Raw genomic sequence first — 27379 nt, forward strand, 5'->3', positions numbered from 1 at the left:
AAACATTCTACTAACCCCTCTTCACCTCTTTGCAGAGTGCTGGTCTTGGACAAGGGACAGATTGCTGAATTTGACACTCCTACAAACCTCTTATTCCGGAGAGGAATCTTCTATGGTATGGCTAAAGATGCAGGACTGGCACAATAGCACTTCCTCTCCTCTACACACACAGCCCTGTACCTACATAAAACCTATAGTGCCTTGTGTCAGAACACAGAGCGCCAGTGAATGTATCCTTTTATACTCTGCAGTCCGCTGCAAAACCAGGATAAAAACTTTTTTTTTTTTTTTAAATGTTACTTTTTCTAAAAAAGAAAAGACAGAAAAACTGTGTCACTGTAATTTCCACAAGTGAGTTTCAGGATGAATCCAGCTATTTTTGTACTGTATCATTTTTATTATTTAAGCTATACTTTTTTTTATTAAGAGTTGTCTGATTGGGAAGTTTGCTCTGTTCGATGTGTGATTCCTTTGTGAACCAAATCTGTAAAAACTTGAATTCTGTACTACCAAAATATGAGAGATGGTAATGCCTTTATTAAAAAAAGAAAGACATTAAGACTGCCTTCTAGATGTTTTTGTGAAGCATTTAATTTATTATATACATTTATGATCATAGTACATGTTAACTACTCTGGTATAGCCTACGCTACAACCGAAACATAGTTAGCAATGTAGGAGGTAAACAATATTAAGTATGTAGAACATTTAGCTGAAAGATAGGAATTAACAGGACTCGCGGTGTGGATTAAGGTTTGATAAATATGGCCTGTCAACACAACAGAGCATACATACATAGAACGTATGGTCTACATCTATTCAACTATATTCTTACGTGGACCAGAGAGTATTATTATTATTATTATGGAAGAACTGTATAAAAAAGCAACACACCAATAAAGCACTTTTCTACAAATTAAATGTTGCTGAATGTTCTTACGAAAATCTGAATTTTATCATAATTGAAAAAGAAAAAGGCGCAAAGCTTGCGTTTTATTTATTAATTCAACAACTATTAAAAGTTTCTTAAAAGTAATTAGGTCATTTTAAAATCATCTGAAAACTAAGCATCTCAATAAATAACAAAGGTATGTTAAATCAGGTAATGCCAAAGTCCAGTCTTAAGGGAGTATGCTTTGATTTCATCTCCCTCAGTCATTAGGTGCATTTTTTTTGTCAACCTCCCTTCTAAAGAGTCTGTGTGAGCATCAGAGAAGGGAACAGAAGGCAGGTACATGTTCCTGAGAGTCATAGCTTTCAGAAATGGGGTCCTAATATGTTGTAGCTTACACCGTTCAAACGCTAGAGCCAAATTTATATGAAGGAAAAATAGTCAACATGCCACATGTGCTCTAGAAAACGCAAAACACTAAGCTACATATAGACAACAGTATAGACAACCACCAAAGTGCTTATCATTTTGGCCCTGAATTTAGGATTTTGGCGGGGATTTTTTTGCAGATATTTTATTAATGTTCAGAATTGATCAAAAGGCCAGTCTAAATTAATAAGACGGGGCGGATCTGGCTGCGGGCTGCCAGTTGAATAGCCCTGGCCTAGATTAACATAGAAATTTTAGCGAACCTACAAGCCTTCTGCATGGAATATCTCACTGACTAGTACAATGGACTCCTTGTTACAAGCAAAGTGAGAGGCTGTTGTCACTCAAAGGTGAAGTAGTGGTGCCAAAACCACCATAATAATTGATAGTTTGATTAATTTTAGCGTCAAAAGGTATTATCCAAGCCTTCTCACCTTGTAACTCTCCGGAACCAGGGTTGGCGACCAGTGAGGTAAATACATTCATGCTAAAGTTACTGCATCTAAGCACTAGAGGGGGATCTTAAATCACGCTACATCATTCCTCAGACTCAGGCTTCAGTACTGATGGGAGCTGGTGTTGTCTGAGTAAGGGAATTGGGGATACCTAGTCAGTTGTACAACTGAGTGCATTCAACTGAAATGTTCCCCCTTGGCGTTGCTAGTGTCACGTGCAAACCAACTGAGCCACAAAGGACCACATTTACCCTTTAAAGACTCCGCAGCAGTATTGTCTTGAATGCAGAAAATAACCCAATAAACATAAACAGTCATTTGAAATGTCAAGCATTTCATTAAGTATATTTGCGCAATGAAATTGAATCTGCCCCACAATCATCCTGAGAGCTCAGCTGCTATTTTTACTCTTTTATAATTAACCTTAGTCATGACTGCTGCAGTGTGATGGATGGTTGATGTGGTCACTCAGGATGAAGTTGCTTCCAGAGCTTCTCCCACTAATTGTTATGCTAAAGATTTGGGGAGAGTAAACTGATCCTAGATCTGTGCCTAAGGGCAGAAAAGCCGCACCAAACGCTGACAGGTGATTGGTTTAGCTGACGATGGATGAGCTCAGGGTGCCAGGAATCAGGATGCTGAGTAACGTCTCAGCCTATAGGGCAAAACCACATGAGAGAGAAGCTGGTTTGGAACTCCACTCCTCGCTACCCACCACAGAGATTACACCTCAGGCACTAGAGTCAGAAGTGAGATCAAGATTGAAAACAACTCAAGTGAAGTGGTGACAAAGCAAGAAGTTTATCTGGGATCGAACAAAGCCAAGCTTGTTTTTCTAAGGCCTTGATTTCTCTGCTTTGTCAGTGTATTGCCAAATATAGGATGTCTGTGGTAGCAGAGAAATGCCAATATGTCAGCTTTTGGCACAGTAGATAGTTTCTGGGCTGCTTTTGGATCAAAGAGCTGCTTTCTGAAAGCCTCCCAGGTGGAGGTGGTGGTGTAAGGACACTGACAGTTGCAGACATATTGCTTTAGCAGGATCTGATATTGATAGGACATATATTGCCACAGGGGAAGTTGATGGATTAAAGTATTTATCAGAAGCTTGACAATTGAGTGAATTGTGCACCATTGTCTGTGATAACTTAATCAGGTGTTCCAAGTATAGCTCACACGTGTACTGTGTAGAACTCTCGCTGTCATGGGACGCAGTCAGTGTCTGGATTTTGATATTTTCTTTTATTGAGAGACTTAGTAAACCAGGTATATGCACGCTCTAGTCTAGGCAATCTGTCATTCATCGATCAATTTAGTTTAGGGAGAAACAAAAATTGGCAGGATTGCATTTTGGATTTTAAATCAAATGTTTGATATGAGGCAACAGTACAGAATGTCCTATTGTTAAACATATCTGTTTTACCGTTTAGAAATAAAATAACTTTATGCATGTTCTCTCCCCATTTGAAAAGTCCTAAGTATTTAGACAAATTCACCTATGCCTATAGTGTATTAAAGTAGGCAAAAGTTTAGTATTTGGTCCAATATTCCTAGAAATCACTTCATCAAGCTTGTGACTCTACAAACTTGTTGGATGTATTTGCAGTTTATTTTGATTGTGTTTTGGGTTATTTTTTGCCCAATAGGAACTGAATGGTGAATGATGACTGGAGTAATTTTCTTTGAGTGGATAAGATGTTTCTCAACACCTCTAAATGAATCCTAATAATGGCATGATTAAGAACAATCCTAATTTTACTGGAATATAGAGCCACATTTAAGTATAGCCTCACTGTCCAAATGGAAGTGAGTGTACAGTGCATTCAGAAAGTATTCAGACCTATTGACTTTTTCCACATTTTGTTACGTTACAGCCTTATTCTAAAATTGATTAAATTGTTTTTTTTCTCATCAATCTACACACAATACCCCATAATGACAAAGCAAAAACTTTTTTTAAATGTTTTTATTTTAATTTTAGCAAAAGTTATAAAGATAAAAAAAACACTGAAATATCACATTTGCTTAAGTATTCAGACCCTTTACTCAGTACTTTGGTGAAGCACATTTTGCAGTGATTACAGCCTTGAGTGTTCTTGAGTATGACACTACAAGCTTGGCACAGCTGTATTTGGGGAATTTCCCCCATTCTTCTCTGCAGATCCTCTCAAGTGCTGTCAGGTTGGATGGAGAATGTCACTGCACAGCTATTTTCAGGTCTCTCCAGAGATGTATAATCTGGTTCAAGTCCAGGTATACCTGACTAGTCTCCCACAGCATGATGCTGCCACCACCATGCTTCACCATAGGGATGGTGCAAGCATTCCACCAAATGTGATGCCTGGCATTCAGGGCAAAGAGTTCAATATTTGTCTCATCAGACTAGAGAATCTTGACCGGAGTCCTTTAGGTGCCTTTTGGCAAACTCCACGTCGGCTGTCATGTGCCTTTTACTGAGGAGTGGCTTCCGTCTGGCCACTCTACTATAAAGGTCTGATTGGTGGAGTGCTGCAGAAATGGTTGTCCTTCTGGAAGATTCTCACATAGAGGAGCTCTGTCAGAGTGACCATCGGTTCTTGGTCACCTCCCTGACCAAATCCCTTCTCTGATTTCTCAGTTTGGCTGGGCAGCCAGCTCTAGGAAGAGTCTTGGTGGTTCCAAACTTCTTTAATTTAAGAATGGTGGTGGCCACTTTGTTCTCAGGGACCTTCAATGCTGCAGAAATGTTTTGGTACACTTCCCTGTGCCTCGACACAATCTTGTCTTGGAGCTCTACAGACAATTCCTTTGACCTCATGGCTTGGTTTTTGCTCTGACATGCACTGTCAACTGTGGGACCTTAAATAGACAGGTGTGTGCCTTTCCAAATCATGTCCAATCACTTGAATTTACCACTGGTGGACTACAATCAAGTTGAAGAAACTTTTCAAGGATGATTAATGGAAACAGGATGCACCTGAGCTCAATTTTGAGTCTCATAGCAAAGGGTCTGAATACTTATGTAACTAAGGTATCTGTTTCTTAGTTTGAATACATTTGCAGAAATGTCTAAAACCTGTTTTTGCTTTGACATTATGGGGTATTGTGTGTAGATTGATGAGACTTAAAAAAAAATCTATTTTAGAATAAGGCTTTAACGTAACAAAATGTGAAAAAGTGAAGGGGTCTGAATACTTTCCGAATGCACAGTTCTGAGCACCTTAAATAACCTCTTCTAGCTGCTAGAGCGATGTCTAATGATTTTATTCTATTTAGAGTTTCATTCCATTTAAAGCTGCCTGTGTTGACTTTTTCATATCTTATAAAGAATCACCCTATATACCTGTTTTAGCCTCAAGATCCATCCATCCTCACCTGTATGACAGGAGTTTATTAATTTCGGCTCCAAATGAAACATTGCATTTGTCACTGACAGATGGAGTAGAGGAGGGCATGTAAGGTAAGAGATCTTTCCTATGTGTGGTACGTGACAGATTGTACTATGTTGTTGCTTCCTCTTTATCCATCAATCACACTTTGAGTTGCTTTGACTGGTGAAAGTGGGTGTTTCAGCACATCTATCCCCCCATCCAAACACACACACACACACACACACCCTCTTGCTTCAGAAATGTGCCAGATCACTGCTTTAGGCCATTCTGGCCTGAACTTGAACCTTGTTCACAGTACCTGTGGCCAAACTCATTGAAATGATATGTGACCAGCCTAGATTTCTCATTCAGAACATCAGACTGTAGATTATAATTGTTAATTGCTGAATTGGGGAAAAACAAAATATGTTTGTTGGTTGTAAACACTACAATCTATTTTAGAGGATTACAATGGTTAGACCTACTATAATTCTTCTTACTGGCACGCAGCTAAGGCTTGATTAAATACACATTAGGGCTGACTTTTGTTGCAGTAAAATGCACTCATGTGGCCCCTGTATTCTTATTAGCATGACTGTGTAGAAACTCAGCCTGAATAGTTGACACTTCTAAGGGAATTGAATGTGCATTCCTAGAACATTTATTTTACATCAATGCCATTGTTGGTGACGAGCATTTGTTGGTTTGTGGGTCATCTATATCTGTGTTGTGACTTCCTCCCCTGAGAGAGACAGAAACATTGTCCCCGTATCTTTCTGTTTGTGAATCAAGCTGTCCTGACAAGAGGTTCATCCAACTCAGCAAGTAGTCCATCGTATTTCCAGCCTCACCTGATGGCAATCACATTACCAAAGTGCTATTCTACCTAGACTCCGACAGTAAGAATGATAATCTGTATTATGCAGACACCAGACTGCCTGATAGGATTATAGTAACACCTCTGTTGGGCTGCCACTGTCCACGTGTCAACTCTGAGCATCACAGATCAGAAGTTTATATTTTCTCTCTCAGAAGTACAGTTAGCTGTTTTTCAGAAAGGTGTTAAGGACAAGTCATGTTCCAGGAAGCCCTGTAACAGGGACGGATGGTGTTATCTAGAAGCACGCCTGATCCACGGCACAAAAGGCAGGTTTCGGAGGATGTATTGTGTGTACTGTAAACTGGAGGGAGCACAATGTTCTTGAGGGAGTTTCATCTCAAACGGCTAGGCAATGTGAGTCACGTACGATCTGGCTCGGACACTAAACCCACAACCCAGTACAACAAGTGCTATTTAACGGTACACAGCCGCATCTCCAATTAAACCCCTCAAATGATCATGATAATTCATTCTAATTCACACATAAGACACTTAAGGCATCAAGGTTGTAGGAGAACATAATCATTTTCATGGCTAAACATCAGTTACAAAACATTCAATATTACCTTATAAGGTCATAGATTGGATATCATAAACAATCCATCAATAAAGCAACAGACAGGACAGACATGGTGTACAAAGCACATGTAATCCCTTTCAAAAGGAGAGTAAAAAATATCCATGAGTAACAAGTATGGGCACCATCCAGTGTCCTCAGCAGAACTTTGCCTGTATTACTCCACCTGGCTTGTTTTACTATCGTTGTGTGTACCGGAACACTCCACTAGTCCTCAGAAGGAGGACAATTATCCCTCATGGGGACATTTCCCAGGTCTAAGGATAGTCTATTTTAGGGTTAGAATTGAGGTAAGGTTGGTTTAGGGGTTAGGGGTTAGGGAAATTTTGAATCGAAATACATTTTAGGTGTGTGTGTGTCTGCACTAATAATGCCAGCTCCTAGTGCTATACCTGATCCACACACATTTGAGTGCTGATATCCACCAGCCTCATACTTCTGGGCTTGGAGATGGAGATGACTGTGAAAAGCACTCAGGTTCCTCATAGAGAAATGACAAGCACTAGTAGTCCTTCTTCTCTCGCCAAAATAAATCACAGTAGGCCTAGTCGATGCATTAAAATGGATTCAAGAAATGCAAAAAGTATGTCCATTTGTTCTGTATTCAAATGGATCATTTACACAAAGGTCATAATTTCGCATTGACAGTAATTGTTAGTCAAATGAATGTAAACGAATTCGACCACTAAAAGTTTTATACAAAATAATTGACTATTCAAATATCGCAGAAGTATTGGCATTAACGGTTAGAGGGGATGACGGTAGTTTCATGTAGACTTAGGCTACCTGTCATCAAAACTAGCAAAAGCAGTCACACGCAAGGAACAAATAGTCTTATCAGCAAAATGTATTTTATTTAGAAAATAAATTATTCACAGAGTGGACATTTGTTAAGATTATAGAAGTAGGCCTACAGTTTCAATCTCTTCAAGTAACTCGTGCGTCTTTTTTCCTCCAGTGCGCAAGTCTGTATCCCGGTGCATACAAGGCGCATACTGGGTTAAATGGGGATACCAGCTCAATCCTTCTAACAGACAGGTGCCCCGCCAGTCCCAGCCCAGCTTTACCACTCTTTCAACATCTCACAAGCAATTCATAACTGTCACTTGCGAGCAAGGGCGAGTTATGTGGTCAGGAGATCGCCGGGGAAGAAGCCGATTGGATATTTTGGAGCAAAGTTCTGAAGTATAAATAGAGCATCTTCATCTCTCAAGACTTCAGATACCTGATCGACAGGAACTCGACAGATTAATTTCACTCAATTGAACTTGTAGGTTACTGGAGACTTGTTTACTTTGAATCTTTTGAACTTTGAATTTCAAATCTCAATAATCGGCGGAGACATTGAAAAATCTATAATTTTTGTATCAATAAATAGGCTACATCCATTTTTCTCTCTAAATTTTCTTTGAAACTGGTACACGCTGGCGATGTGGTGGATGCTGTTTCCCCGGTGGATCTGGTTCTTGTTGGGGCAGTGCCTGGTTCTGTGGTTGGACCAGCGGGTCAGGGCCATGTCTGTAGCCGGAGTAGCCTACTCCCATGCCGGCATCTGCCCCAACGAGATGAACCCCAACCTTTGGGTAGACGCCATGAGTACCTGCATGCGGGAGTGCGAATCTGACCAGGTGAGTGTTCCCTGTCATCACGTCCTACTCTACTCAGTGAGAAATAACATATTATTGTTTTAATTCAAGTTGTTAAATTATTGTTTTTAAAATAATTAATTCATGATGGAATATGAGTCATTTGTAATTCTATATGATGTATAATTCAAAAAGTGCATTGCAATTTGTCACTCAACACCTGCTTTTGTATTAAATGAGAATAAACATTATTATTATTATTCTAATAATTTTAATACATATTTTTACAATTGCTTCTCTAACACTTACAATTCTACAGTAACCAATCATTTTAATCCCTCCCTCTCCTACAGGAGTGTGAGAAGTTTGAGAAGTGTTGTCCCAACGTATGTGGGAACCAGAGCTGCGTGGCGGCACGCTACATGGACGTTAATGGGAAAAAGGGTCCAGTGGGCATGCCCAAAGAAGCTACCTGTGCCAGCTTCATGTGCACCCAGCAGGGCTCTCAGTGTGACATCTGGGAAGGCCAGCCTGTGTGTAAGTGCAGGGACCGCTGTGAGAGAGAACCTCACTTCACCTGCGCCTCCGACGGCATGACCTACTACAACAAGTGCTACATGGATGCTGAGGCCTGCTCCAAGGGCATCGCCCTCTCTGTGGTCACCTGTCGCTTCCACCTCACCTGGCCCAACACCAGCCCCCCGTTGCCCCTGGAGACCACCCTCCGACCAACCACAGCCCCCCTCCAGGAGACGCCCCCACTCCCGACGGAACCCCAGCCGCCAGTCATGGCCAGCAGCTCATCACAACAGTTGGTTACCGTGGGAGACACGGCCAGCTTCCTGTGTGACGTCACGGGGCACCCGCGGCCCGAGATTAGCTGGCAAAAGCACCAGGTGGAGGGAGATGGAAGGGAGAGGGTTGTGATGAGACCCAATCACGTGAGGGGGAATGTGGTAGTCACCAACATTGGCCAGCTGGTGATCTACAACGCCCAGCCTCAGGACTCTGGTGTCTACACCTGTACTGCAAACAACCCCTCTGGCTCGGCCCATGCCCACCATGCCCTCACCGTGGTGCCCAGGGATCCCTTGAGGAGAGAAGAGCCCAGGAACATGACCCGCTGCCCGGCCGAGGAGTGCCAGAGGCCCCCTGACACAGTGGAGGAGTGTGGTGGGAAGGAGAGGGTGAGCTGGTACTATGAGCCCAAAAGGAACAGCTGCTTCTCCTTCACCCATGGCAGCTGTAACAGCAACAGGAAACCATTTGAGACGTATGAGGCGTGTATGTTGTGCTGTGGTCCGGAGGTGTCTGCCCCCTGTGGCCTGCCCAGCCTGCAGGGTCCCTGTAAGGCCTACGAGCCCCGCTGGGCCTACAGCAGCACCCAGAGGCAGTGCCAGTCCTTCATCTACGGAGGCTGCAGTGGCAACGACAACAACTTTGAGTCCAGAGAGGCCTGTGAGGAGATGTGCCCCTTCCCTAAGAACCACCACTGTAAAACTTGTAAACCCAGAGGCAAGATGGTGACCAGCTTCTGTAAGAGTGACTTTGTGATCCTGGGGAGTTTGTCTGGACTGATGGAGGAGAGGGACTCGGGCCAAGCCCTAGTCACAGTGGAGGAGATCCTAAAGGATGAGAAGATGGGCCTCCGGTTCTTCGGCAAGGAGCCTCTGGAGGTGACCTTCACCAACATGGACTGGAACTGCCAATGTCCCAACATCAGCGAAGGTCAGGTCATCGTCATGGGAGATGTGAGGGACGGCATGGCCGTGCTGCAGGCGGACAGCTATGTGGGAGCGTCGAACACACGCCGGGTACGGAAGCTCAGAGAGGTCATCACTAAGAACACCTGTGACATTCTCAAAGAGTTCCCCGCCATTCAGTAGACCAGGGGGAGAGGGATGGGGGTGCTTTGATGACAATTGAACATACACACACACATACATTTATTTTTAATTGAAATGTTTTATCCTTTTTCCTCCCCAAAAGATTGCATTCAACGCAAGACGCCAAAGTTCAAAGCAGAAAGTAAATAAAAACAGAAACATTTAACACAGCTCTGTACATAATGTACCTTGCTCTGAGAGTTTCACTTGAACAAAACATTCTTAAAGCGCCCTGCCAACCTGTCTGTTTAGCCCAATGCTCTCTGTTGTGGTCTGACTGTTGGCTTCTAATTGAAAAACCATGTATCAGAACAGAGGAGACATTCATCAAACCCTCTAGTTGTCTAATTCCCTATAGACTCGGGCCTTTTCCCCCTCCGCCTCTCCTGGTGCATCTGGAAATCGACCAAGCAGACTTTGCTCTTTGGAAGCACTGCACAGAAACACAATGTTCTAATGTTTGTAGTATATACTTTACTTTAAGGTTGTTGTTGTTGTTTTAATGTTTGTTTTCGTGTTATTGATCTTTCACTGTGGATGATAAAGCTTTTTCCTTACCTCTCTGGTAGAACCGACGACAGTGTGTCTGTGTAATATACTGTATGATTAAGATTTGTCACCTGATTAAGTTGTAATATATTCTCTCAATGGTCGATTGCTACATTTTCCAAGAATCAGAATGATCTATTAACAATAAGGCACGTTAATGCTTCCTTTTGATATGTTGCTATTTATTGTACCGTCATCTTTTTGCTCTGCTGTTGACTTGCTTTTATACTTATTCCCAAAGCACATTCTCTTCATTTGTTTTCTTGTTGGAACATATGTTCCTTATTTGTCTTTTGTGTAATATTTTATGTTTTGTATAAGATCAAACGGGGATATCCATATCCCTGCGTTGTAATGTAAATATATAATAAAATATTAGATTCTGTCTCTACTTTGATATTTTACTGTTTCATAAAATGAAAGAAATTATTGGAATATACCGCAGGAAGTAAAGGGGAAAATGACAGGAGAGAATGAGGAAATACCTTCACACATTTCAGCTATAATTATACTGAATAAAAATATAAACGCAACATGTAAAGTGTTGGTCGCATGTTTCATGAGCTGAAAAAAATATTCCAGAAATGTTCCATACACACAAAAAGCTTATTTCTCTCAAATTTTGTGCACAAATTTGTTGACATCCCTGTTAGTGAGCATTTTTCCTTTGCCAAGATAATCCATCCACCTGACAGGTGTGGCATATCAAGAAGCTGATTTAACAGCATGATCATTACACAAGTGCACCTTGTGCTGGGGACAAAAGGCCACTGTAAAATTTGCAGTTTTCTCACACAACACAATGATGTATTTCTGTCTGTAATGAAACCCTTTTGTGGGGAAAAACTCACTCTGATTGGCTGGGCATGGCCCCCCAAGTGGGTGCGCCACTGCCCAGTCATGTGAAATCCATAGATTAGGGCCGAATTAATTTATTTCAATTGACTGATTCCATCTATGAACTTTGACACAGTAAAATCTTTTAAATTGTTGCAAGTTGTGTTTATATTTTTGTTCAGTATACAGTACCAGTCAAAAGTTTGGACACACCTACTCATTCAAGGGTTTTTCTTTTTTTTCTCACTCTTTTCTACATTGTAGAAGAATAGTAAAGACATCAAAACTATAAAATAGCACATATGGAATCATGTAGTAACCAAAAAAGTGTCAAACAAATCTAAATATATTTGAGATTCCTCAAAGCAGCCACCCTTTGCCTTGATGACAGCTTTGCACACTCTTGGCATTCTCTCAACCAGCTTCTATGGGGTAGTCACCTGGAATGCATTTCAATCAACAGGTGTGCCTTGTTAAAAGTTAATTTGTGGAATTTCTTTCCTTCTTAATGCGTTTGAGACAATCAGTTGTGTTGTGACAAGGTAGGGGTGGCATACAGAAGATAGCCCTATTTGGTAAAAGACCAAGTCCATATTATGTCAAGAATAGCTCAAATAAGCTAAGAGAAATGACAGTCCATCGTTACTTTTAAGACATGAAGGCAAGTCAATGCGGAACATTTCAAGAGCTTTGAAGGTTTCTTCAAGTGCAGTCACACAAACCATCAAGCGCTATGATGAAACTGGCTCTCATGAGGGCCAACACATGAAAGGAAGACCCAGAGTATAAGTTAGAGTTACCAGCCTTAGAAATTGCAGCCCAAATAAATGCTTCACAGAGTTCAAGTAACAGACACATCTCAACATCAACTGTTCAGACGAGTGCGTGAATCAGGCCTTCATGGTCAAATTCCTGCAAAGAAACCACTCCTGAAGAACACTAATAAGAAGAAGAGACTTGCTTGGGCCAAGAAACACGGGAGCAATGGACATTAGACCGGTGGAAATATGTCCTTTGGTCTGATGAGTCCAAATTTGAGATTTTTGGTTCCAACCGCTGTGTCTTTGTGAGACGCAGAGTATGTGAACGGATGATCTCCGCATGACGTTTCCCACCATGAAGCATGGAGGAGGAGGTGTGATGGTGTAGGGATGCTTTGCTGGTGACACTCTGTGATATATTTAGAATTCAAGGCACACTTAACCAGCATGGCTACCACAGCATTCTGCAGCGATACACCATCCCATCTGGTTTGCGCTTAGCGGGACTATCATTTATTTTTCAATTGGAGAATGACCCAAAACACACCTTCAAAACACATCCCAAACCACCCAATTGAGATGGTTTGGGATGGGTTGGACGGCAGAGTGAAGGAAAAGCAGCCAACAAGTGCTCAGCATATGTGGGAACTCCTTCAAGATGGTTGGAAAAGCATTCCTCATAAAGTTGGTTGAGAGAATGCCATGAGTGTGCAAAGCTGTCATCGAGGCAAAGGGTGGCTACTTTGAAGAATATAAAATATATTTTGATTTGTTTAACATTTTTTTGGTTAGTACATGATTCCGTAAGTGTTGTTTAATAGTTTTGATGTGTTCACTATTACTCTACAATGTAGAAAATAGTAAAAATAAATAAAAACCCTTGAATGAGTAGGTGTGTCCAAACTTTTGACTTGTACTCTATATATACCGCCACATGTATACATTGTAAAGGTGAAACGAGGTAGCAGTTAGACCCTGATACAGCATTTCTCCAGTTGTTTTTTTCTCCACCACCATGAGCCACTCAGACTGTAAAGTAACAGAGACCATGCGTGCGTCTGTACAGTAAAAGTGCTGTACCTGGGTGGTTTGTCTGACAGGAGTGATGAAAGAGAGAGGGGAATAGCGTGTCCCCAGCCCACCCTGGTCGCTCCCCTCGCTCCTCTCCTTCGCCCCTCTTTCCGCCCTCTTTCCTCGACTCCCACCCTCCCCCTCAAACACACACACACAGCCCCCAGTGGCATAGTAAAAACTCCACTGTGTTTTGTTTAGCCTCTCCAATTCCTGTGTAATTGGGTAGAGCAGCTAAGCCGTAAACCTCAGGTCCACTCCCATTCAGGAGTGATGTCTTTCAAGGTCTGCCAGAAGCCTGTTCTGGGCCTGGGGTTCGACAAGGGTGTTCCTCCACTCCTGCCTTCCTCTGGTTCTCCCATCTCAGCTCTGAGCCCAGAGAGGGAGGGAAGCAGTAGATATCCCCAGGTAGGGTGTTCCATTACAGGCTGAATCACCTGGGACCTCAGGCCTACTGTGTAACTGCTTTTGTTGGTTTAGAGAAGGACAAGTAGATGGTGAGCTTTAGAGCGATCTATCAGGAAGATATATGCAGGATCTATTAGCTGTTGCCTTCTTTCATTCTCACCATTGACATAATAAAACATTGATATGATTTGAGATGTACTGTGGTTGTTCTGCACACTATTCACAGCCCACTCAAAGAGCTGAGATTGAACCAGCAGTACGGCAGGACAAGCACTTTACCTGATGTTCTGTGCCATAAAGGTCCAGACCTCTCTGCAAAGGCTGTGGTACACTTCCATAGACCCCGTTCGTACACATTGGTGTTGGAATTCGGATTTACCACAGAACTGGACAACCAATGTTTTGATGAGTGTGTTTGCTCAAAAACAGATGTGCAATGGTTCTGGCAAAACTAAACTATTTTACCAAATGTCACAAAGAAACAAACTTTTGCTTGTTGATTTTTGTGTGTGTGTGTGTGTGTGTGTGTATATGTGTGTGATTTTCACCCTTGACTGAGCTTGTGTATGTGGTGATATACAGTGAGCACCAAAAGTATTGGGACAGGGATTATTGTTATTTATTTTTTACTTTGTCCTGCATTTTTTTGGGGGGGGGGGTATGATATTTGTGCAGCTGTAACTTTCTCACTCACCATTACTCACGATTCATTCAGGACTATCCATAATCATGGTAGCATCCACATTAATGTAGAAGTCTTTAGAAAACTATTATATTCTTATTTACATAAAAGTGACTCCAAAAAGGACACAATACATTATTTACCATTCATTTCTATTGGGCACAAAATAATCTGAAACACAACCAAAACAAACAACAAATGCAACCAAAACGTTTGTAGAGTCACAAACTTGATGTAATCATTGAGTGCTATGAATATGGGACCAAATACTAAACTTTTGACTACTTTAATACACAAGTGAATTTGTCCCAATACTTTTGATCCCCTAAAATGGGGGGGGGGGGGGGACTATGTACAAAAAGTGTTGTAATTTCTAAACGGTTCACTCGATATGGATGAAAATACCCTCAAATTAAAGCTGTCAGTCTGCACTTTCTGTGTAATTTCAAATTGAAAGTGCTGGAGTACAGAGCCCAAACAATGTGTGACTGTCCCAATACTTTTGGAACTCAACATAATTAGCCATTGCTTCCTCGAGAGAGTCAGTACTCTGTAGTGACCTACAGCAGCTTTCTGTACAGTGCTCAGTTCCTTACTCAAGGGCACATCTACTGTACAGATTTTTACCTTTTCAGCTTGGGGATTTGAACCAGTGACCTTTTGGTTACTGGCCCAACACTCTAACCACTAGGCCAGTGTTTCCCAACTCTGGTCCTTGAATACCCCCAACAGCACACATTTTAGTTTTAGTGACAAAAACACCTGATTCAAATGGTCAAGGGCTTGATGATTAAATTACAATTAGAATCAGGTGTGCTTGTCAGGGGCCACAACTAAAATATGTACTGTTGAGGGTACTCGAGGACCGGAGTTGGGAAAGACTGCCCTAACAAATCTCTCTCTGTGTGTGTATGGAATTATTACAACGGATGTTGAGAATAGTGTCCTCTCTACCGTTGGGATATGCGTTGGTATTACAATGCATGTACATCCGAATTTCACAACCCAATCTGTGTGGGGTATATAGGGATGCTACAGTAGCACTGAAAACACAGTTTACAGAAGCACCTGGATCTAGATGACAATATAAATACCACTTACTTGATGATAATGTCCCCCCTCTGGCAAATATCTCTCAATTCCATCAGCAAAACCAGCAAAAGGATAGCCTATACATTGAGGAATGTCTTGGCAGACACAATTCCATGTTCCCCAAGGGAGAAATGTACAAGTTACATATAATAATAGTCTGACAGCTTATGTTTGAAAGATATACTGTCTCCTTACCTCAGTAATTCTTTTGTGTTTAAATATTTTATTGATACCAATCATGAGAAACATCAGAGTATACAGTACCAGTCAAAAGTTTGGACACACCTACTCATTCAAGGGCTTATCTTTATTTTTACTATTATTTTACAATGTAGAAAATAATGAAGACATCAAAAATATGAAATAACACATATGGAATCATGTAGTAACCAAAAAGTGTTAAAACACATTTTAAATTGTTCAAAGTAGCCAACCTTTGCCTTGATGGCAGCTTTGCACACTCTTGGCATTCTCTCAACCAGCTTCACCTGGAATGCTTTTCCAACTGTCTTGAAGGAGTTCCCACATCTGCTGAACACTTGTTGGCTGCTTTTCCTTCACTCTGCAGTCCAACTCACCCCAAACCATCTCAAACTGGGTTGAGGTCGGGTGATTGGGGAGGCCAGGTCATCTGGTGCAGCACTCCATCACTCTCCTTCTTGGTAAAATAGCCCTTCCAAAGCCTGGAGGTGTGTTGGGTCATTGTCCTGTTGAAAAATAAATTGTAGTCCTACTAAGGACAAACCAGATGGGATGGCGTATCGCTGCAGAATGCTGTGGTAGCCATGCTGGCTAAGAGTGCCTTGAATTCTAAATAAATCACAGACAGTGTCACCAGCAAAGCACCAACACACCTCCTCCATGCTTCACGGTGGCAACTACACATGCGGAGATCATCCGTTCACCTACTCTGCGTCTCACAAAGACACAGCGGTTGGAACCAACAGTCTCAAATTTGGACTCATCAGACCAAAGGACAGATTTCCACCGATCGAATGTCCATTGCTCATGTTTCTTGGCCCAAGCAAGTCTCTTCTTATTGGTGTCCTTTAGGAGGAGTTTCTTTGCAGCAATTCGACCATGAATGTCTGATTCACGCAGTCTCCTCTGAACAGTTGATGTTGAGATGTGTCTGTTACTTGAACTCTATGAAGCACTTATTTTGGCTGCAATCTGAGGTGCAGTTAACTCTAATGAATTTATCCTGTGCAGCAGAGGTAATTCTGTGTCTTCCTTTCCTGTGGCGGTCCTCATGAGAGCCAGTTTCATCCTAACGCTTGATAGTTTCTTCAAGTGCAGTCGCAAAAACCATCAAAGTTCTTGAAATTTTTCAGATTGACTGAAAGTCTTTAAGTAATGATGTACTGTCATTTCTCATTGCCTATTTGAGCTGTTCTTGCCATAATATGGACTTGGTATTTGTAGAAAATAGTAAAAAGAAAAGAAAAACCCTTGAATGTGTAGGTGTGTCCAAACTTTTGACTGGTACTGTACAAAGGCACAGTTTGGTACATTGTTTTATGTTACAAATGGTACAATTTAGTCATAGCATGCGTGAAAAAGAAAAACATTTTGGAAGACCATAAGAACACCTTCCTTCCCTTCCCATTCCAACCCAACCCCCACTCCCCAGCTTCCACCCGCCAGGAAGATAATGAGATCCCTCCTGGCTGTCCCCCTACCACTCACCCTCCCTCACCTCTACCGCCAACCACCTATCCTCCCTCCCACCATTACAAGTTTCTTTCTCCCCCACCTGCCATACTTAGAGCATCGATTGAGCAACCCTCCTTCCTGCCCCCCCCTCCTCCCCACCGCCCACCTTCCCCCAAATGCAACCTCTTTAAGGATACATACCATTCTATAGAAACCACTTATTGTGTATATACTTCATCTCCTAACAAGCCACACTTTGTTGGATCGACACCAAATAATTAATTATATAGCATTTATGGGAATTTTGGAGAACATGTAGGGAACAACCCACTGGGAACAGATGTGAATTGAACATCTATTCCACGTTGGTTCAACATAATTTCATTGAAGTGACGTGGAAACAACGTTGATTTATCCAGTGTGTGCACTGTGGGAACCTATTGAAGGGTAAACCAGTTCAATGTAGCCAGTGAGCCAGAAAGAACAATTGTAAAACCACCACCAATTATGTTTTTATCCTTCTCTCTTTCCAAATCGTCAGTTAAAACAACACTTTCAAAAACAAAAATGCATAGTTTGGATCTACAATAGCACTATTTATTTCCAATTAAAGGACGGCATATGAGGAACACGTGTGAACCTTGTTTTTATAGTGCCTTGTTTTTACTATTTTCTCTGCAGGTGATTTGTTCTACATCTGATTTAGTTATTGTTATGTTTTGGTATGCTAGGTTTGAAGTGGTCTCATTGTAATAATCATTAGCAACTCCTATTGGGTTGATTGGGTTCAAAAGCCCACTGCAACTCAGACATAGGCACACTGGCAGCGTTTACACAGCCACCCTTAGAACCCAAATCTATATCCAATCTTTTTTTCTGACTGTCCACACTGTTTTAAATGGGACCTTTATCAGATTTGCGCATTCACATTGATGTAGCCTCTGAAGTAGCACACAGACGCAATGCTCATTTTCTGTCACTGTTCCTTTTGGGGTGGTTGTCATGGTAACAACAGGTCATGTGCAACAACAACAAAAAAACACAGAACAAAAAATCTGATCTGAGTGTCCAGACAGAGGTCACATATGGAGGATCAGGTTTGTATCAAGATTCAGATCGGTATAAATCGGAAGTCAAAATATCAGATTCCATGGGTTTTACTCTGTTTACAAATTAGGGAAAAGATCTGAATTAAGCTGCATATGTAAACGCAGCCAATGTTGTTGCAAGTATCTGTGCATAGCCATGTGGCTGTAAAAGATGCTCCTGCCCTGAAACAAACATTTCTAAAGCAGTAATCTTCAATTGTGGTCCTGGGGATCCACAGGGAGGCTTTTGTTCCAGCCAAGTTCTAGGGTGTGGAGGCTATCTGAATTAGATTAGTTAGTGCGGGCTGGTACAAAAGCCTGCACACCCTGTGTGGGTTTACAGGACCAAGATGAAAGAACAGAACACTACCCCCAGGATATTAATAAACTTGTATTGTATTCTAATTTAATGAGGCACATCACAGATAAAGATGAAACAAAATGTACATGATTGGCTGTCATGAAGATTTGATAGCCATGTCCTCTCTGACCTGTATATTTCTATCTGCCTCTGCATTCTCCACTGGGATATGTTAGTGTCTGCAGAACAGATCAACTAGCAGGGTGGTTTTGGCCCCCAAGATTCATCATCTACATCTGGTATGGCCATATTACTGACAAGTTCTGTTGAAAAGATACTGTAGTTAACTCCTCTGGTATGGCCATATTAGGAAATATTGAAAAGGTACAGAAAAATGATGTCTACTGAGAATATACTGTACAGTAGCTAATGTTACTCAGGTACAGTTTAAATTAGATTCAAATTGGATCCATTTCTAATCCTATTTGGTGGAACAATGAAGAACAAAAGAAAGGGTTAGGGTTATGCTTAATTATAAACTGGGTGGTTCGAGCCCTGAATGCTGATTGGCTGACAGCCATGGTATATCAGACCGTATACCATGGGTATGACAAAACATGTATTTTTACTGCTCTAATTATGTTGGCAACCAGTTTATAACAGCAATAAGGCATTTCAGGGGGTTGTGATATATGGCCAATATACCATGGCTACGGGTTGTGTCCAGGCACTCCGCGTTGCGTCGTGCTTAAGAACAGCCCTAGCCATGGTATATTGGCCATATACCACACCCCCTCGGGCCTTTTTGCTTAAGTATAATGTATTGCTGGTGCTGTCGTCTGACTATAGAGAGAGTTGGTTCCACAGCATCCTCTAGTGCAGGGGTCTCCAGCAGGTCGATCGCAAGCTACCAGTAGCTCTACAAGTAGCTCGCCAAACAATTCCGAAAGTACATGCAATTTTTCATGTGTTCCATTGCAAACTGTCTAAAACAAATCTCACAAGTATCCAACACCGCAAGGTCCCAGCTACTATAATCAATGCAACATTGACATTATCCCACCCCTGGTTAGCCACTACTGGCTTAAAAAGACAAACCTAACACAATATCTGCCTATTCATTTCCAGCAATATTGCCTCTGTCTGTCTGTGTGGTGGGCGCGTTTGTCAACCACTCTGTATGTCTATGTGGTGGGCGCGTTTGTCAACCACTCTGTGTGCAGCCAGTTGATGTGATGACCGTCTTGTGGGTTGACAGAAATACTTTCCCCAAAACCTTCTCAATGACATTTTAACTGCAACCATGAGTAAGTATATAATATGTATCTATTATTTGTTGTTTGGAAACTTTGCCATGAAATGAGCAGCAGTAGTACAGAATCAACATTAGACGGCACATTTCTCACGCAATTAAGGGCCAGATGCACAATTAAAGGGGAATTACAATGAAATATATATTTGTTAGTTTTCCTCCAGACCAACAAAAAACAGGCCTTCTGATGTGATTTATTTAACTATTGACATGGACTCAGAATATCCAGTCTCGTTGTTCTCTATGAACAATTGTAATTTGGGGAGTGAAAAACAAAAAATCAAGATCAGGAAAAATACATCTTTGGGAAATGTAAAACCTAATTTGAGAAGAAAAAAAAAATTACAGATTTTTATTTGAAAGCTAGAAGAAGAAAAAAATCACAGATTTTTATTTAAAAGCTAGAAAAAAAAGAGTAGTTCACAACATGTTTCATTTTTTAAAAAGTAGCTCTCATGTTAGAAAAGGTTAGCGACCCCTGCTCTAGTGATTGTTGGAGAGGCTCCTAAAGAGTTTGGTTTGTAGAGAACTCCCCCCCCTCACCATAAATACTCATACAATTCCTCTTATTTGTTGTGTATATTTAATTAACAATCAAACATGATTTAGAATATTTTAACAGTACTACCTAAGTCAACTAAGTGCTGGGATTCAATCCGTATCGCGGAAGATCCTCGTTAAACTGTAGAGGTAATTTCAAGATTGAGCGGACATATGTAGGGTTTACTGTGAACGTCTCCGCGAACGGGCGAACATTGCCTTCACATTTCAATCGAGCTACAACGCAGAACTTTCTGACGTACAGTAGAGTGATGCAATGAGGATTTTTCTCCACTAGGTGTCAGTGTAGGACTGATGTATTCTGATGTATTCTGTGTACGCAGACGATAGATGACACCATAAGGCTTCGTTTACACAGTCAGCCCAATTCTTAATGGAAAAATAATCAGAATGGGGATGCCTTTGTAAACACAGCCTAAGGACCTCACTATTTAAGCCCTTTAAGTTAATGAGCCCTTGGTCACTTCCACTTCACTGGTGTTGTCCTTATTATGGAATTATGTGTTGACCTGGCATAACCTAAACAACACTCTCTGTCTCACACGTACATACACACACGCACACGGCGCACACGCTTGACACATACGCTAACGCATTTACGGAGACACACACACACACACACACACACACACAACTGCCCTCGACCTTTAGTACTAGAAACAATGACTGGGGGAAACTTAGTCCGAGATTTGGACATCACTTTAACATGATCCTATGCCATTTAGTTACTGTACAACCACATTAGTTAACCAGAAAAGGATTACAACTAAAGCAGTGAATTAAAATACATGTAAGACATTTGGTTTAACTTATGTAGTTAAGCTACTAGCTTAATAAAGCAACACCAAGGCATTAAAATCGCATGTCAAAATTCATAGTTGTGACGTTTCATCAACATCTGAAGAGCATTTTCAAGCATGAGTGAATCATGAAGCAGGCCTTGCATGCGTGGTGATCCACTGAACAGTCAAGGACTACATCAACAAAGCTGCTACAGTAAGCTCTATTACATAAACACATCACAGAAGTACCAGGGAAATATTTAAGTATGGGTGTTTATGAGAGCAGTAGAAATTAGAGTGTGAGTGTGGCTCTTAGTGGGATTTTTTGCTTTAAGTTTTGCTCTAAGATGCTACCTCAAAAGAGACCGTTTCAATAGAACACAACGTGTGTGTATGTTCCTGCGTGCGTGCATATGTGTGTGTGTGTGTGTGTGTGTGTATGTACCTGCGTGCGTGCATGTGTGTGTGTGTGTGTATGTTCCTGTGTGCGTGCATATGTGTGTGTGTGTGTGTGTATGTACCTGCGTGCGTGCATATGCGTGTGTGTGTGTGTGTGTGTGTATCTGTGTGCGTGCATATGTGTGTGTGTATGTTCCTGTGTGCATGCATGTGTGTGTGTGTGTGTGTGTGTGTGTGTTCCTGTGTGCATGCATATGTGTGTGTGTGTATATGTATGTACCTGCGTGCGTGCATATGCGTGTGTGTGTGTGTGTGTGTGTGTGTGTGTGTGTGTGTGTGTGTGTGTATGTATGTACCTGCGTGCGTGCATATGTGTGTGTGTGTGTGTGTGTGTGTGTATGTACCTGCGTGCGTGCATATGCGTGTGTGTGTGGTGTGTGTGTGTGTGTATGTATCTGTGTGCGTGCATATGTGTGTGTATGTTCCTGTGTGCATGCATGTGTGTGTGTGTGTGTGTGTGTGTTCCTGTGTGCATGCATATGTGTGTGTGTGTATATGTATGTACCTGCGTGCGTGCATATGCGTGTGTGTGTGTGTGTGTATGTATCTGTGTGTGTGCATATGTGTGTGTGTGTGTATATGTTCCTGTGTGCATGCATATGTGTGTGTGTGTGTGTGTATGTTCCTGTGTGCATGCATATGTGTGTGTGTGTGTGTGTGTGTTCCTGTATGCATGCATATGTGTGTTCCTGTGTGCATGCATATGTGTGTGTGTGTGTGGGTGCATATGTGATTACTCTCGCTCTCCTTTACGGTGTTTATTTTTGGAGCAGCACAGGGGTTAGGATAGAACAGTCCAGTAGAGTGGAATGGACCGAACAGCTCGTACAACCAGCAGTGCCTCTGGCCCTGGGCAGGACAAGGTTAATCTCGCTCCCTTCTCCCATAGCCGGAGCCTGTCCATTTGGGTGTCTGGTCTAATCAGTCACACCAGCACTCCACCCCTCGACCTGAATCCATCTCTACTCCTCTCTTATGTAATCTTTCCATCACAAACAAAGAGAGAGAGAAGCGGGGATGGAGGGAAAGAGAGAGAGATTTGCTCTAAATCTCCACTGCCCCTGTTCCTGTTCCATGCATTATGCAATCTGCTTTATCAGTTGTTGGTGTTGATGCACAAGATAAAGAGAGGGAGGGGGACACAGAGAGAGAGAGAGAGAGACAGAGGATACAATTAATACACAGTAATCTATCTGTCCTGTTGTAGGTCCTGCTCAGTCTAATACAGACCAATTTTCCTCTACTTACAGTTCTATTGCTTCTGTATCACTTTCCTTGGAATTCACAGATGTGTTGTTTTGTTTGTCTCTTCAGACTAGAACATTTTCATTATGTTGATTATCTGTCAGTCAAGCCTTAGAATGGAGAGAAATCTAACATATCCTAGCTACCACAACAATAATCTCCTAACGCTTTTTTGTGTTTTATGTTTTTATGTGTTTACAATGTCACCTCCAGGGACTCCTTGAGATCTGAAGTTAATTGATATGTATGAAGCACAGGCATACCGTATGTATCAACTGACCCTCTTGTTTCCTCTTGATTTTTCTTCTTTTTGGGTGATGGCAATGAATGTGAATAGCGGTATACAGTATAACATAGCGTATTTGCTATCTTTGGTCTAGTGTCATAGGGTCTGATTCGAGGCTGTGTGAATGAAGTATGAATAAATAATACAAATTGAGTCTTAGTACCTAGGTAACTAAATAAGTCAACTTTTATGGACTTCCACAGTTATAATTACATGACAAAAATCATTATTTATAATCAGTAATTATAATAGCAAAATAGATCTGAGGCAAAGGAATATGACATTTTTATCCAAATACAATTATAGGAGTGGGGCTCAGGCTCGGCTCTTAGCCTGTAAAATCCCTCACTGGTGTATCGTCTGTCTAAGAACTTCATTAATTCCTACATGGTCACATCTCGGCTGACTCTCGGCTGACTGACTGACTCTCTCTCTCTCTCTCTCTCTCTCTCTCTCTCTCTCTCTCTCTCTCTCTCTCTCTCTCTCTCTGTTTTGAGGCTACATATAATTTGCTCCCTTTAAAGAACAGCAAAGCTCTTAAACCCTGATTTCCCTTGTTCATCCATCATTCATCCTCTCCCCCCTCTATCTTTCTATATCACTCACTACCCTACCCCTCTGTCTCCCTCCCTCCCTATTAGTCTTGTCTAGGGACCAGAGAGTGGGCTCAGAGGAGGGAGAAGCATTCGGATCAGAAGCTTTGAAGTAGAATTACATAAGAATTCTGAACAGGTGAACAGCCTCTTTCTGAGTGATCACACTGAGCAGAGACGCACGCACGCACGCACGCACGCACGCACGCACGCACGCACGCACACACACACACACACACACACACACACACACACACACACTGAGGAGGGTATTGCCGGCTTTGAAGAACAGAGAGTGGGAGACTTTAGAGGAATCAGAAGCATGACTGTGGAATGGGGCTGAAAATGGACCAAAAACTTGAGGCGTCGCTTAGAGGTTCCATCCAAGTTGTTTCATGGATTTTCTTTCCCTTTTTAACCGAGTTTATTTTGGGGATTGTCAGTTCATTTAAAAGGGGCAATTTGGGACTGTCAGGTAATTTAATACAATATAAAGATGCTTTATTCAAACAATTGACCACCCTTCTAGTTTCATAGAATTGGACCTTAAGTGTTAATACTGGCCTCCATATAGCTTCATAAGTGTTAATACTGGCCTCCATATAGCTTCATAAGTGTTACTACTGGCCTCCATATAGCTTCATAAGTGTTACTACTGGCCTCCATATAGCTTCATAAGTGTTACTACTGGCCTCCATATAGCTTCATAAGTGTTACTACTGGCCTCCATATAGCTTCATAAGTGTTAATACTGGCCTCCATACAGCTTCATAAGGCCATAACAGAAGGTACACAGATTGTACTCACCAACACACCTCATGCTCCCATGTTAGAGTCTGGTTAGACTACAACAGTGTGTTCCCTTCCCACAGAGTCCTTGGCTGGTGGAAGTTGTGTGTGTGTGTGTGTGTGCGTGCGTGCGTGCGTGCGTGTGAGAGAGAGAGAGAGAGAGAGAGTGTTTAGGTTATGCCAGGTCTTCACATAATTGTGTTTGTGCGTGCGCACATGCGTGCGTGGTGTTCTGGTGGAAAAGTTTTAAGCATTGTTTCTGTGCTACCAGCGCCAGCCTGCAAGCTTGGCACAGCAAACGACATTCTCCTCACATGACCTATTCCACTACACCACTCAGATACTAGAGGACACGGCGGAGAGAGAAGGAGATAGAGAGACAAAGAGGGAGAGAGAAGGCGAGATAAGTAGTAGGGGTAAGTAGAGGGGGGATGGAAAAATTAGAGGTGGAGAGAGGGAGCAGGGGGTTGAAAGGGGAAATGATGGGGAGGATGGCAGAGGAAGGGGGAGAGATGGGGGAGAGGGGTGAGGACGTGAGTGTCGGTGACCCCGAGGCACATAGCTGCATGCAGACTCCTGTAGCTGAACACGGGCCAGGAAAACTATCAGGGTACACCATGTTCTCCCCCCTGACACACACACACACACACACACACACACACACACACACACACACACACACACACACACACACACACACACACACACACACACACACACACACACACACACACATCAGTGCAGATGATTTGGATGACTCACTCATCCCTCTCTCCTGCCCTTCTATTTTGGGATTTATCTCTAGGCTTTCAGTCAAACATTCAAATTGGGAAGAGGAGAGGAGTGGAGAGGTATAGAGATGGAGAGATTACTGAGCGTACACAGGGAAAATAGGCATTTTACTCAACCAGCTGTCATCAGGGTGTTCAATCCAGTGATTACGTCACTTGTTTGGCACAAAGCACTTCATGACAATGCTACTTGGTTTAGATATTTGTCTGGCTTTTTTTGTGTGGTTATATTGGATGCATAGTTATCATAAAAAGGATTAGTTCTACTGTTTGTGTCACCAGGGGATTGTGACATACTGGTACATACACACGATTTGTCATATAAGCACAAATGTAGGATCTTAATTCAATAACCTTGTTGCAAGAGAACATTGTAGGACATTTAAAACTTGTAGTGTATTTGAGGTTTAAAAATGCTTCTGAAGTTAGTCATTTCCACTTTGAAAATTCAGACTTGAAATGTATCAACCCCTACAAAAATGTCCATTAAGTATAATCCACATAACAATTCACATTTCCTGTTGAGGCAGGATTACTTTCCTGCTGTAGCAAACTGGCTCAAATTAAGATCCTACATCTGTATATGAAACATGTTCTGCAAGTTTCTTGTAACTTGGCTGTGGTCAGAAGTTTTTTAATGATGACTAGCAACATATCAGAATGATGATATGTTCTTTTTTTCTTTATGCGTGTCTGCATGCTTTGTCTCTCCTGACACAGTGAGAATTTGATTATTTATCTGGTGCAAAACCAGTCGACAAAAAAAAAGCTGTTTTCTTAATAAGACCCAATGTTGATCTCCACAGCACTCAAACAATCTAAATGACCTTACACAATTTCACAACTTCAGTCTAAATTTCACTGAGTTCAAACATGTATGCACTTTGACTTTGCCTAATATAACAGCAATAAATTTATACGACACAGATAAGTTGTCGGTTTTAATGTAGTATATGACACTATCGTTTCAACACAGTTGTAGAGAATGAGAGACAGAGTTCATAATGAATGCTGAGTCAGTGATGTTCACATTCTTATAGAAGATTTCCTCTGTGGTGTCAGTGGCCAGTCAGACTGAACAGCAGCCATGGCTAACCACGCTCAGCTTAGCTCATTAACCCATACAGATTACTGACTATATACAACTCACTGATCTACCTCACAGGCACTCTCGCTCTCTCTCTCTGTCTCTCCATCTGAGTGTGTGTTTCACTCTCTGCTTTTTCTTGCCATTCAACGTCACTGGTTACCGTGACGAGCACAGTGCTGACATCACAGACATTACGCAATCTCATCAGCAACTCCAGGAGGAGTGTTCCCTTTTATAGAACCCCTCCAGAAATGTAGGGTCAAATCAGGCTTAATTTCCAGTTCCCGCAATGGATAAGGCTGTGCGTGTGTGTCCTTGTATGTGTCTGTGTGTGTTTGCGTACGCGTGTGTGTGTGTGTGCGTGTGCGTGTGTGTTTGATATTAACGCTTGATTGAGCTTGTATTGTGTGGTGATATAATTAGCCAGTGTTTCCTCAAGACAGAGTCTGTACTCTGTAGTGACCTATGGCCACCTTCTGTACAGAGTAAAGCAAAGGAGATGGTATACAACAGAACACTACACTGACACACACTTAATCTTCCAATCACAGTGGTTAAATGGAGTCTCAGGCTACAGTACGGTATATAAACATACAGTATGTGAAGCATATGGGAGCTGTAGCATCAAAGAGAAAGATGCATAGTTCCTCACCTGCGTACTGCGTCGGTAAACTATGTTGTTACCATCCACAGTTTGTGCTGGTAAGTGGTATTGCGGTAAAGCCATGCTATAAATTGGACTATAAGAAATACATAGAGTTGCACTACAGAAACACAGAGTCCTTGGCTGTAATTATCAGACAGTTTAATCAATACAGTGAACGCCACTGATACTTCCATCTTGTTTGGGCGAATTAACCATGGAACCCTGGGCTCAGCAGAACGGAAATACAATTTATGGAAAGATTGTGTGTTTATAGTTGATTGACTCTACTTGTTTTTCAGCTGGGCTGGAATCCCATTTCACTAAATGA

The 27379-nt window shown here is 41.8% G+C and overlaps 2 protein-coding genes across 2 annotated transcripts in view; both read left to right on the forward strand.

Moving 5' to 3' along the window:
• abcc3 (ATP-binding cassette, sub-family C (CFTR/MRP), member 3) overlaps nucleotides 1–916 on the forward strand; it is a 67012-nt gene extending 66096 nt beyond the window's left edge. The window contains 1 exon segment of the mRNA XM_029764808.1: nucleotides 36–916. Coding sequence (XP_029620668.1) covers nucleotides 36–147 — 112 coding nt within the window. The 3' untranslated portion in view covers nucleotides 148–916.
• Nucleotides 917–7618: 6702 nt separating this feature from the next.
• Nucleotides 7619–11134, forward strand: LOC115201298 (WAP, Kazal, immunoglobulin, Kunitz and NTR domain-containing protein 2). Its single transcript, XM_029764809.1, has 2 exons — nucleotides 7619–8208; nucleotides 8520–11134. The coding sequence occupies exons 1-2, from the start codon at nucleotides 8011–8013 to the stop codon at nucleotides 10050–10052; spliced, it is 1731 nt and encodes a 576-aa protein (XP_029620669.1). The 5' UTR covers nucleotides 7619–8010; the 3' UTR covers nucleotides 10053–11134.
• Nucleotides 11135–27379: the final 16245 nt, after the last annotated feature.

The sequence above is a fragment of the Salmo trutta genome, chromosome 10 (genome assembly GCF_901001165.1).
Source record: "Salmo trutta chromosome 10, fSalTru1.1, whole genome shotgun sequence".
In the NCBI taxonomy this organism is placed as follows: Eukaryota; Metazoa; Chordata; class Actinopteri; order Salmoniformes; family Salmonidae; genus Salmo; species Salmo trutta.